Below are 14,432 nucleotides of genomic sequence, written 5' to 3' on the forward strand. Positions count from 1 at the left end.
ATAACTATAATCGTTGTCAAAGTAATCGCCATCTACTCAGATTTACGGTATTCACTTCTGGCAGCGTAGATATAAACTTAATCTAATCCCGTTTAAACCCTAATGCAAGGGGATTATAGTGGTCAACTATTGCCAGTTATATGTTGCTAATAAGGATCATCCAATCAACTTTACTTTCAAAATCACTCTGGTGATAAAAATCAGATTAAGATAAGGCTAGTGTTAATACTAAAGCACCAAATAATAAAAATGATAATAAAGATCTTCAGCATTATAAAACTCAGATTGATTTTTACTTAATGACTGAGCAAATTGTGCTAAAACTGATGACACCAGCTGATATATCAGCTTACTTAGTAGTATAGCTGAACAGCATTAAAAATCTTGTAAATCATTAGTATTACTAAATTATGTAAGGAGATGGACGTCTGTCAATATATATGGGTAATATTGTAAATACAAGCCTATTCAAACTACAAAATCCTGTTGAATAGCAAACAAAGACATATCTTGTTGCTGAAACAGCAGTGCATACATCAGATGAGATTTATTGATTACCATCAATGGTCACCCCGGGTGACCTCTCCTGCGAGGAAATGCTTCTTCTGCTGAAGCTTGTAAAATGTTTCCAGATTTTCTCTCAAGACTTTCACATGTTAAACAAATGCAGAGATGTGAAATCATGTATAGGTAAACATGTATAGGTATAGGTAAACATCATATTTAGAAAAGAGAGAAGAAAGGTATCAAATAATATACACACGGAAAATACTGAAGGGCCAGATCCCAAATTTATATAGCAAAATAACAACATATTGGAGTGAACGACATGGAAGAAAATGCAGCCTAGTGACGAACAGAGGTGCCATAGGCACAATCAGAAAACACTGCGCAAACATCAGAGCTTCACGGTTGTTCAACATCCTCTTAGCGAGAATAAGAAATATTTCCGGAAGAAACGTGGACGTATTTATGAGTAAACCGGATAGTTTCCTTCAAGAAGTGCTGGACCAACCAGCACTAGTGGATATATGGGCCTGCGGACCGTGCAGGACCATCTTGGTACTGGACCATGTAAGTCATGGATCATGTTGGTCCATGTATGGCCTGTTGGACCAAGCTCTTACAAGTCAAGCCTGAATTCGGGTCGGGTTTGGGGGAATAGAAGAACTCCCAGAACCCTCTCCAGGTAAAACCATTGGAAAATGGTCATATGGAGAGACTGCTAAAACTAACTGAGGTACTATGAATAACAGTGACAAACAAATGGCTACAGAATATGCATGTTGGAAATGTATAACATTTGGCCAAACAATTGGAGGCCAATGTTTTAATTTACTCTGTAGAAAAATGTAGTGAGTGTAGTGAATAATAAGGAAGTGCCCGAGATTACTTTAATGTTGGAGCATCACAGAGTGCAGCAAGGCGAAGACAGGCGTGCAAGCCGTTCACAGAGGCTATCAACAACGTAAAGTGCCTACAGCAACGGCACAAGTTCTTGAAGATATCTGGCCAGATAAGGATCGTGTCTGATATCTTCCTCGTGGTGAAGGGAGAACTGCCATCTGCTGGTATAACCAGCAGGTATAACCACCCCATACCCTACCTGAGGAACTTGTATTCTTAGATAAAGGTGATATCTTAGAATAGATATCCAATGCTCAGTGCGTAGCATTGCACCAAATTGCACGCCAGCCAAGGGGTTACAAGTCTTGCTGAGAGAACACCATTCCCTCACAGGAGGCACTCTTATAATGCGATAATTAGTCTTTAAGAAGTCTTTACTCCAGCCCAGAATGTATAAACTGAACTGGTAAAAGATATAAGATATCTTCATTTTATCAAGGAGGTAACGATATATATAAATTAATACATGAATGCTCTTAAATACGTCGTCATTCTTGAAATACTGCTGTAATTACTTACCATAAAACCAGTATAGGAGTCAAATATACGATGATTAAATATCAAACAGTTCCCACGTTGAAGGTGATGTCCGTCGTATCGCACAGCATCACGTCTCACAGGCATTCTAGCTATTCTAGATAACTTCTCTTTCCTGAAAAGTAAAGATTAGATTTATAAATGTGACTACAATAATAGGACTACAATCAGTAAACAAATCATTGGTTGCAGGATAATGCACCTGACTGTAAATGCAGAAATTGTTAAAGACACTGATGCAAAGGAAATGTAGTTGGTGAGGAGAATATACCAGAAAATATGAGAAACTGGCACTGTGCCAAATGATTTGAAAATTATAGCAATTATTCCACCATAAATAAGATAAATGTAGTAAGTGCAAGAGTTATTGTGAACACAGTCAATGTGCCTGGTGTTTCTGCAAGTGAGTTTCATGTCTCTGCTCCAGGTGAGATTTCTTCTAAAGAAATTCAATGTCGGTTATATGGAAAATATACGCTACAAGAAAAAATCAGTAGGAGCTATGAGGAGGATTTGAACCTATGCTCTGGGTACTCCCAAGCCTTTGGCCACTACACAATCGTATTTCTTTGCTCACCCTCCGTTTCCGGAGGTGGGGGGAAACTCGTGCTCAAGCTCTATATTAGCCAGATAACATTCCCCGATGGTAACGCACTCGCCCTACGCTTCGCAAGCGATTTGGCCTGGTTTTGTATCCTGGTCGGGAAGAATTGACTAGATACCAATCCTTATCTCTACGACTTTGTTCATCCAGTTGTAATTGATACCTTGACGATTTGGCGGGTCGTATTCCAGAAAAAAATTAGGAGTAAAGACCTGCCCGAAACTCTATGCGTACTAATGGCTTTATATGAACGTAAGAACTCTTGTATATATAAATAAAATTAAAAATTGGCCACCTTCCTTACCCTTCTATACAGTATACCTAAGTCATAAAAGTATTTGTGTACGGCTGATACCATACTACTTGTGTAAAAGAGGAATTGTATATGTTTATCTCTCAGAATGTTTGGTAATATGTTTATGGTTTGTGATGTGTGTATATGTATGTATTAACACGATGTACTGAACGGGGTGAGAATAGCTTGAGCTACCTCATCCCTTTGTGTGTATTTTACCTCAATAAACTTATTTCAATTTCAATTTCCTTACCCTTAATTGGCCTTAGCAAAGGCCCACACAAACTACAAGGAGCTAGTAATGTCTCCCATGGGTGTTGGCTTCCCTTTGCAGCTCAGGTCCACGTAAATGTCAAGTTGTGAAACAAGATTCGTAATCAAAATGATCCTGCATTTGGCCACCAACATTCGTGTTGCAAAGAATGATTGTAATCGAGTTTATGGCAATATGAAGAAAACACTGATAGTCCTGCTATTGAACAAGGTAAACATTTTGTTCACTGATAATTATGCCACTTCCACTCTGACCAGCTAAATGCCTTACCTTGAGGTTACCTTGAGGTGCTTCCGGGGCTTAGCGTCCTCGCGGCCCGGTCGTCGACCAGGCCTCCTGGTTGCCGGACTGATCAACCAGGCTGTTGGACGCGGCTGCTCGCAGCCTGACGTATGAGTCACAGCCTGGTTGATCAGGTATCCTTTGGAGGTGCTTATCCAGTTCTCTCTTGAACACTGTGAGGGGTCGGCCAGTTATGCCCCTTGTGTGTAGAGAAAGCGTGTTGAACAGTCTCGGGGCCTCTGATGTTGATAGAGTTCTCTCTCAGAGTACCAGTTGCACCTCTGTTTTTCAACGGGGGTATTCTGCACATCCTGCCATGTCTTCTGGTCTCATGTGATGTTATTTCTGTGTGCAGGTTTGGGACCAGCCCCTATAATATTTTCCACGTGTAAATTATTATGTACCTCTCCCGCCTGCGCTCAAGGGAGTACAGTTTTAGGCTCTTTAGTCGGTCCCAATAGTTTAGATGTTTTACTGAGTGGATTCTAGCAGTAAAGGATCTCTGCACGCTCTCCAGGTCAGCAATTTCTCCAGCTTTGAAAGGGGCTGTCACTGTGCAGCAGTACTCCACTCTAGAGAGCACAAGCGTTTTGAAAAGTATCATCATCGGTATGGCATCTCTAGTGTGAAAAGTTCTTGTTATCCAACCAGTCATTTTTCTTGCAGTTGTGACGGCTACTTTATTGTGTTCTTTAAAGGTAAGGTCTTCCGACATGAGTACACCCAGATCCTTTACATTGCCTTATCGTTCTATGTTATGATTTGCCTGAGTTTTGTACGTGGTTTCCGTTTTTATATTTTCATTTTTTCCATAGCGCATAAGCTGGAACTTATCTTCGTTAAACACCATATTATTTTCTGTAGCTCATAGAAAAACCTGATCTACATCTGACTGGAGGTCAGATGTAGTCAGCCACAATGCTGACTGGAGCTACATGAACTCCACAAATGATCAGAAGACTAACAAATGTTTCTTTTTTTTAATATTGGCAAATACAAGACCTTGCATGTGGGACATAACAACCATGACTACCAAATTACTAACATTCCATTACAGCAGATTGATGAAAAAAATGACATAAGTCAAAATCCACCATTCACTGAAAGTTGCACAACAGGTAGAAGTAGCAGTCAAAAAATTAACCAAACTCTTGGAATAATTAAGCGTATCTTTGACTTTAAGGAAAGGAAGGTAGTAATTCAATTGTATAAATCTCTGGTGCAGACCCATTTTAATTACTGTATCGAAGTATGGAGACCACATTTTCAGGACATAGCTGTTCTGGAAAACGTGCAACATTGGGCAACCAAGATTTTTCCAGATATAAGTCATCTATTGTATCAGTCCGAGTTAGGTAACATAGGGGACATCAATCTAGCAGTGCAATCTTTTCTTCAAAAAACTCTCAGCCTTTATAACACCCACTGTCCTATGCTTACAAAACAAGTCACAACCAAAAGGCTTAACAATCCTTGGCTTACAAAGGGAATACTTAAATCCATTAATAAAAAAACATGACCTTGAGAAGAAGTATAGGTTAGGAACCATCTCCAAAGAATTCTCAAAGAATTACTCGTTAGTGCTATCTAAAATAGTTAGACGAGCCAAAACTAAATACTACGAAGATAAATTTACCCAAATAAAGAGCAACATTAAAAAAACTTGGAAAACAATTTCACAAATATTGGGATCAAAGAAGATTTTAAATAACAAACCAACACTCCTGTCCAATAACGATGGTCAGCTCTCTGCCTCTGATTCTGCTATTGAGTTCAGTAGGTTCTTCTCTTCCATTGGGTCATCCCTTGCAAATGACATACCATCTTCCAGTACTGATGTTAAGGACTATCTTACAGGTAATTATCCACAATCTCTGTAGCTAAAGCCTACAAATTCCACTGACGTTAATGAGATAATCCTTTCCCTTAAAACCAAGTCTAGTGCCCTTGAGGAGATACCAAATTTAATTTACAAAAAAGCCTCCACATCTTTAGCCCCTGGTATTGCACTGCTCTTCAACAAGTCACTTGAACTCCAAACCTTTCCAGATATTCTAAAAAAAAGCGAGAGTAACCCCTGTCCACAAATGTGGTGATCTCACAGATGTTAACAACTACAGACCTATATCAATCCTGCCTAACTTGTCAAAAATATTTGAAAAACTAATCTACAAGCAGCTTTACTCTTATCTAGCCAAACACAATATACTTAGCTCTTGTCAATATGGCTTCAGACCCAAAAAAAGCACTAACGATGCACTTATTAGTATGATTAAATTGATTCATGCAGCTCTTGATAAAAATGAGTTTCCTGTCGAGTCATTTGTGGACCTGCGTAAGGCTTTTGACACTGTCAACCACCAAAACCTTCTTCTTAAATTACATCATTATGGAGTCAGAGGACACTCCATACAATACCTCAATTCTTACCTTACTGACAGGCTCCAGTATGTTTCTGTGAATAATTCAATTTCTCCTACCCTACCCATCAACATCGGTGTTCCTCAGGGCAGCATACTTGGCCCTCTCCTCTTTCTCATCTACATTAATGACCTTCAAAATGCCTCCCAACGCCTCAAACTAATTCTATTTGCTGACGACACAACCTTCATTTACTCCAGTCCTGACCCTCCTTGCTCTAAATGCCACAGTAAATACTGAGCTAAATAAAGACCATCTTTGGCTAACTGCCAACAAACTCACCCTTAACATTGATAAAACTTTCTATATTCTGTTTGGCAAAAAATCCTCTAATCAAATAAATCTCAGAATAAACAATATCCAAATTTGTAACAAAATAGATTGTCAAATTCCTTGGCGTTCTCATTGACCACAAGCTGAATTTCCAGGGACACATTCTAAATGTATCAAACAAAGTTTCAAAAACTGTTGGCATTCTTTCTAAGATCAGATATTATGTACCCCGCCCTGCCCTGGTGACGCTCTATTACTCCCTCATCTATCCATATCTCAACTATGGTATTTGTGCTTGGGGGGTTCTACTACCCAAAATCATTTACGTCCTCTAATTACTCAACAAAGCTGCTATTAGGACAATATCCAACTCTAGCCCCAGACATCACTCGGTACCCCTACTCAAATCTCTGAATATGTTAGATATTAAGTCACTGCACATTCTCTCATGTGTATTATACATATATAAAACGCTGAACTGTAATGCCAATCCTGACCTCAAAAGCTTCATTGAAGGTTGTAACAGAACCCATGAGCACCACACCAGAAACAAATACAGTTTTGATATTCCAAGAGTACGACTTAATCAAACTAGAAATGCTCTACAAATCAAGGGACCCAGAATGTGGAATGACCTTCCTAATCATGTTAAAGACCTTTGTGTGGTCTTTAAAGTTCCATTAAAGTTATCAATTTTTGTAAAAATCTCTTGTATGTATGTACCTTACCTGAATAAACATTTATTTATTTATTTATTTACTTTAGTTTGAGCATTCATTCATTAATTCACACACTCTTAACTTTAAATGTTACTTTTTGTGAAGATTATATCTTACGTAGTTCCCTGTGATCCAGCATCTGCCGAATCTCCACTGGCACCAGCTTCTGCGCCTCCACTGCCATCAAGCCCATCTTCTCTATGTTGTTGGTCCTCTGACAATGGCTTCGTTACCTCCTCGTGTCCACAATTTTCCTCGATGATTCTCTCCACTACGTTGGGTTAATTTTATTCACTAACAATGATTAGTAGAATTAGTAATAATTAATGAGAATACAACAGTGTTGTATTCAGTGTTGGAAATTTCCAACAACTGGCCAGTTATACACCTTGTTGCCTTATTCAATAAAACTACTGAAGTTTCTACTGTGTATATCTACAACCAAAGAAAGCAACGAATACTGGTAGTAGCGGTGTGATTCATAATAAATTTTCTGAGCTACGAAATCGCAAGTGCCCACGTCACATCATGTGTGTCCAGCGCCTCCTGCCACCCACGCATCGACATTCAATGGTATTTCACCAGTCCTGGGTCCTACCATCAACCACTACTCCAGGTCAACGTCTCAGAAGTAAGGGTCAATATTTTCCTGTGAGAACGCTAATTCATCAGTGAGGAGAAAGGAAGATTCCCGCGCCACCTGGGAACCTGGACCACCACCACCAACACTTCCACCCAAGCCCACATCAACAAGCCTTGTGTGTGTTGCCTGTACCGTTCCAGCTATTGCAATCATCTTCTACAGCTTCAACTGCTCTGCAGCTGTGTTGTGCAATTTATTGAGAAACAATTGCTGAAAAAAAGACTACGACCGTCTGACTAGCGTCGCCAGCTCCCAGTCACGACGCCGCAGCGCCACATTGCCTCTTCTCACCATCGCTACAGCCTTCTGCTACACCATTCTACAGTAAACGTCTGTCAACACGTCTCCATAGCAACTGGCCTTCACTCGCCATTCGACGATATAATTATTGTCACGCCCTCAACATCACACACACATTCCTAGTTTTTAATTTTACTTAATTACCTAAAATTTTACTCTTAAATCTAATCTTACCCTATTCCATTTATATTTTAAATTTATTTGTATTGATCTATGTCATTTATTGAAATCAATTATTGATCTCATTTTTGTTCTTTTAATTAAGTTCATACTAATTATAAGTTAAAACTAAGCTTAATAAAATTTATTATCTTTAAGATTATTTTACTTTACAATTATCATTTGTCAAATTTTTTTATATATTCATCTTGACAGTCTCTACTGATTTTTTGTTCTCTCCGCCAAACTTGTGTATCCTCCATGGCTATCTAGTGACCTTAATTCTACCTCTAATTGTTTCAATTCTTTGTTTACTTGCATTTATTGTTGTGTCTTGCCATAATTATTCTCTAATTTAGCAGACTCAATACTTTGTAAGCTCTTATTGTATTGTTATATTATTATATTATGTTTTGCTATAATTACTTCCTATTTTACAGCAGATTTGTTTTTCATCTGTTCATGTAATTGCTTATCTCATTGTATTGTGACATTCTTTTCTATATTGATATATATTTTCTGTCTATTGTTACTTACAGTGTACCTGAGAGTACCTGTAAGCAATCTACCTCATTTTTCATTTTTGCTCATTTTTTTTTTTGTATTGCTTAGTCTTGTTTATATTTTTGTTTTGTATATCTATATCTTGTGTTTTGTATAGTCCATGTTTATATGTTTTTTTCTTTAATCTCATTCATTACCTAGGTTTCTTAGCCTAGCCATACTCCCTTACTCCATTGTACCCCTGTAAGCCCCTTTTGTGTTTGTTTGGTACAGTATTGTGTACATTTTTTTCTTTTTGTTTTTCTTGTTTTTCCTGCAATCAGCTTTTTTTATGCAGTCAAGTATAGACCCAGAACTTAACCTCTTATCCACTATCTATGACAATAATCACTTTAATGATCTAAATTGCAGATATTTTGCAGCACATGATGTAAACAATGTATTAACTCATAGTCACAATATCTCTGTAATCAATTTGAACGTTAGATCCCTAGGTAAACACTTCGATGATGTTAGTGCCTTGATTGAAGCTATTGACAACAAATTCTCTTTTATTATACTTACTGAAACATGGTTGAAAGATGATACTACTCAACTCTTTAACATGCCTAACTACTCAGCAATCCACAACTGTCGTCAACTTCAGAGAGGTGGTGGCACTGCTCTTTACTACCACCAAGAACTAACATGCTTAAAAGAAATTAGAACTAGAGACTGCTATGGGGAGTATATCTTCGCCAGCTTCAGAGTCAAGGGTGCCGAGTCTATCCTGTCTGTGGGTGCAGTTTATAGAATTCCTAACACTGATGTGTCCGAATTCAACTCAAACCTTAGAAATCTAATACTTGATAACAGACTGAACAAAAACCACCTAATTATCGCAGGGGACTTTAATATTGACCTCTGCGAGCCAGAACACCCTACTGCTGTTAGCTTCCTCAACTGTATGAATTCCTGCTTCCTCATACCCTTAATCACTAGACCTACTAGAATCATTGATAGCACTGCCACGACTCTAGATCACATCTGGACAAATATAACCTCTCCGCTTACTTCAGGTATAATCACCGATAGCACTACAGACCATTACCCCACATTTCTCTTAACTAACATTAGCAAACCACCTCTTGAGTCAAGAGAGATACGTTTTAGACTACACAATGAAACTGCTATAGACAATTTTATAACTGCTACTGATAATGTCAACTGGGAGTCCGAGTTAGGTAACATAGAGGACATCAACCTAGCAGTTCAATCTTTTCTTCAAAAAACTCTTAGCCTTTATAATACCCACTGTCCAATGCTTACAAAACAAGTCACAACCAAAAGGCTTAACAATCCCTGGCTTACAAAGGGAATACTTAAATCTATTAATAAAAAACCTGACCTTGAGAAAAAGTATAGGTTAGGAATTGTCTCCAAATAATTCTCAAAGAATTACTCATTATTGCTATCTAAGATAATTAGACGAGCCAAAACTAAATACTACGAAAGATAAATTTACCCAAATAAAGAGCAACATTAAACAAACATGGAGAACAATTTCACAAATATTGGGATCAAAGAAGTCTTTAAATAACAAACCGACTCTCCTGTCTAATAACGATGGTCAGCTTTCAGCCTCTGATTCTGCTATTGAGTTCAATAGGTTCTTCTCTTCCATTGGTTCATCCCTTGCTAATGATATTCCATCTTCCAGTACTGACATTAAGGACTATCTTACAGGGAACTATCCCCAGTCTCTGTACCTAAAGCCTATTAATTCCATTGACGTCAATGAGATAATCCTTTCCCTTAAAACCAAGTCTGGTGCCCTTGAGGAGATACCAACTTTAATCTACAAAAAAGCCTCCAGATCTTTAGCCCCTGCTATTGCTTTGCTTTTCAACAAGTCACTTGAACTCCAAACCTTTCCAGATATTCTAAAAAAAGCAAGAGTAACGCCTGTCCACAAATGTGGTGATCTCACAGATGTTAACAACTACAGACCTATATCAATCCTGCCAAACTTGTCTAAAAATTTTGAAAAACTAATCTATAAGCAGCTTTACTCATATCTAGCCAAACTCAATATACTTAGCCCTTGCCAATATGGCTTCAGGCCCAAAAAAAGCACTAACGATGCACTTATTAGTATGCTTAACTCGATTCATACAGCTCTTGATAAAAATGAGTTCCCTGTTGGGTTATTTGTGGACCTGCGTAAAGCTTTCGATACTGTCAACCACCAAAACCTTCTTCTTAAATTACATCATTATGGTGTCAGAGGACACTCCCTACAATACCTCAAATCCTACCTTACTGACAGGCTCCAATGTGTTTCTGTGAATAATACAATTTCTCCCACCCTACCCATCAACATTGGTGTTCCCCAGGGCAGCATACTTGGCCCTCTCCTCTTTCTCATCTACATTAATGACCTTCCAAATGCCTCCCAACACCTCAAACCAATCCTATTTGCTGACGACACAACCTTCATTTACTCCAGTCCTGATCCCCTTGCTCTAAATGCCACAGTAAATACTGAGCTAAATAAAGTCCATCTGTGGCTAACTGCCAACAAACTCACCCTTAACATTGACAAAACTTTCTATATTCTGTTTGGCAATAAATCCTCTAATCAAATAAATATCAAAATAAACAATACCCAAATTTGTAACAAATTAGATGGCAAATTCCTTGGCATTCTCATTGACCACAAGCTGAATTTCCAGGGACACATTCTAAACATATCAAAAAAAGTTTCAAAAACTGTGGGCATTCTTTCTAAGATCAGATATTATGTACCACGCCCTGCCCTGGTGACTCTCTATTACTCCCTTATCTATCCATATCTCAACTATGGTATTTGTGCTTGGGGCTCTACTACCCAAAATCACTTACGTCCTCTAATTACTCAACACAAAGCTGCTATTAAGACAATATCCTATTCTGGCCCCAGACATCACTCGGTACCCCTACTCACATCCCTGAATATGTTAGACATTAAGTCACTGCACATTCTCTCATGTGTATTATACATATATAAAACGCTAAACTGTAATGCCAATCCTGATCTAAAAAGCTTCATAGAAGGTTGTAACAGAACCCATGAGCACCACAATAGAAATAAATACAGTTTTGAAATTCCTAGAGTACGACTTAATCAAACCAGAAATGCTCTACAAATCAAGGGGCCCAGAATGTGGAATGACCTTCCCAACCATGTTAAAGACAGTACCTCTCTCAACCAGTTTAAGTTAAAAACGAAGCTATACCTAATAAATTCCCTGTAACCTACCTTACCCCTCTATTGTCAACCCATGTATGTTTTTTTTTGTTTTTTTCAAATCAACGCTGTTTTAATGTAATTTTCTGTAATAATTTGTAATTGTATTTGTGCTGTTTTTTCAACAATGTTCCCCCCTCTTTTACCTCTATTTTTATTTGTACTCAACGCATTTTTTTCTTTTTACCCATTAGTTTTAAGCTTTAGTCAGTTGTGTTTTTTCCTGCCCGAAACGCTTTGCGTAATAGTGGCTTTAGGCATTGTATGTACTAGCTCTATCTATAAAGCCAACAAACTTTGTAAAATCTCTTTATGTATGTACCTTTGCCTAAATAAAAATTATTATTATTATTATTATTATTATTATTATAGTGTGGGTTCCCCCGAGCTTCGAGCCACTGCCGCCATGAACGCTACCTGTCGCTTCAGATGTAAACAAACAGTGCATGTGCCTCTTCACACGCCTTGTCGCAGTTTTTTTTTTCGTCTTGGCTATAGTCATATTGGCTTGGCCGCAGTCTTGAGTTAAGTAATTAAGAGCTACACCTTCGTGTACCATGTATTAATAGTGGTTTACATAATATTATCCATAATATCCTGTGAATTAACCATTCAGTGACATTAAATATTGGAGCTGGTTACATACTCCACTCACACAGTTTCTCTGAGTCATTTTCAACATTCCTGCTTCCCACAGTAATTTCATTGAATATTAATTGTGCTATTAGAGTATTATTGGTAAATTTAAATTCCAGTGAAGTAAGAAATTATTGTTTTAGTAGTAGTTAAGAATTTGCACAATAGAACTTTTTTTTTAATTCCTCCAGGGCCTTAATTTGAAATTTATTCCTTCAACATTTCCCATTATAATGTTACATAGCAAGTTATATACATTCCTGTGTCCAGTTTCTGTGCTACATCCATTTTTCTTGCATTGCCACTTGTTGTGTTGAATCTTTTTAATGAAATTTTGCAATTGCACTTTTCAGTTTTTATTCTAAATTGCTATGCTTAGCCTGGTTTAATTAATTTACATGCTTCAAATTCCAGCCATATTCATACCAGATTGCTAATTTAATTCACAATTTTGCTTGTTCTTAATTATTTGTTGCCTAGTACACTTTAATAAATTTAATTCTGCCATTTCCTTACCTTAGGCAAGATTGATATATTTTTTTGAGTGTTTATATTTTTTGTGTGTACTCTATTCCTTATGCCTAGTGTACTTAATTATAATTTGCGACCAACTGCCACTTCCTCGGTAGTGACAATGCCTACCACTGTTGAAACCCCTTCAGACTCAACTGGAACAGTTGCTCGTTCCAATGTCCAGAGATCAGCTCAGGAAATGGTTATTCCACTTTTTGCTGGTGAATCCCGCTTATTAGAGTCATGGTTTAGTAAGGGTTGAAGAGAAAACAGTCACACGTTTTTCTGAGCCTACTGATGCCGAATACTTTGCAATTGCACGGTCAGCTGTGGACACAACCAAAGGTGATGCACGTTTTGTTGTTGATGAGAAAGCCATTGTTAGCCTCCAGTCTTGGTCGGAATTTTAGGATTTCTTTCACCGGCGCTTTGTTAACAAAGGAGACCTTGACCCGTATAGGTTAGTCAAGAAAATTGCCAATGCCACCATGCAGCCTGGTGAATCGTTTAATGCGTTTACTAGCCGTCTCGATCAGTATCTGTATGCCTTGGTGTCTGCTCAGTCTTACCTGGGACGCGGTCGGGTCAAGATACGTGCTCCGCCCCTTCCCCCTCCCCTCCCCCCATGCAGGGTACTGAGATGGAGACTCAGTCACCAGTAGAACTGGCTACTTCCCACGGAGATATTAACATGGACTCTGAAAGCAGCCAGTCAGACGAGGAGGGCGTGTTTCAAGAAGTTCTGACAAGGAATAAGAAGAAACGCAGAAGACAGGATGCAAGGCGTAGTGTTGACAGTAATGGTAAACTTAACGGAAACGACAAGAGAATGAAGAACGACGCCGAGACTGATGCAGACAAACGGACGGAACGATGTCAGGAAAGTGAGGGACAGCGGAGATGGAGGCTTCTCTTCCCTGCCTCATGCACACTGGCCTATCATCAGAAGCTGCTGTGGACCGTCACACTTGGAAGAGAACACCGCAAGTTCGAGCCCCTGCTGAAGGAAGGTGTAAACAGACCTTACTTAACGGTAGGTTCTATGGAGGCAGTGAAGTTTCTTAGCCAGCAAGGATATGATGGATTTGTTATGGAAATACCGGAGGGGAACGAGAAGCTGACAAAGGTAATTATTTACAAATACCCTCAGATTCTGGACCCCGAGTTCATCCTCGACGACCAACGATTTGTGTGGGCCAAGCGTCACCTTATTAAATGTGAAGCTAGGAGTCAGGTGTTGGCTCTAGTGAGAGGTGAAGTTCCCGAGAAAGTGTTCATCACCGGGGCTGGCTACAGGCATGTAGCAAAGTATGTGGAAGAGCCCATAATATGCCTGAAATGCTGCAGATGGGGGCATAAATCCTGGAGCTGTCAAAATGATCCACGATGTCGTTTCTGCGGAAAGTCTCACCTCTCTAATGTGTGTAGAAGCAGACTTAATCTGGGGGAGAAAATAGTTCCCAGATGCTGCAACTGTGGAGGTGTTCACAATGCCAGCTCGACTGTGTGTAGCAAGAGGCCGAGTATGGATGTTCCCCGGCCTGTGAATGTTACAGAGCAAGCTAGAGCTCTTGCCCAGACACCGGGAGCACAGCAA

At 38.8% G+C, this 14,432-nt stretch overlaps 1 protein-coding gene and 1 long non-coding RNA gene across 2 annotated transcripts in view; one reads left to right on the top strand and one right to left on the bottom strand.

Moving 5' to 3' along the window:
• LOC138359368 (caspase-1-like) overlaps nt 1-2,043 on the bottom strand; it is a 31,067-nt gene extending 29,024 nt beyond the window's left edge. The window contains exon 1 of the mRNA XM_069318496.1: nt 1,927-2,043. Within this exon, the coding sequence (XP_069174597.1) occupies nt 1,927-2,031 (105 nt within the window). The 5' untranslated portion in view covers nt 2,032-2,043. The remainder of the gene's footprint in view (nt 1-1,926) is intronic.
• The window catches only part of LOC138359244 (uncharacterized), a 597,135-nt gene that overhangs the window by 468,127 nt on the left and 114,576 nt on the right, over nt 1-14,432 (top strand). The window lies entirely within an intron of this gene.

Source organism: Procambarus clarkii, chromosome 90 (assembly GCF_040958095.1).
Source record: "Procambarus clarkii isolate CNS0578487 chromosome 90, FALCON_Pclarkii_2.0, whole genome shotgun sequence".
Taxonomy (NCBI): Eukaryota; Metazoa; Arthropoda; class Malacostraca; order Decapoda; family Cambaridae; genus Procambarus; species Procambarus clarkii.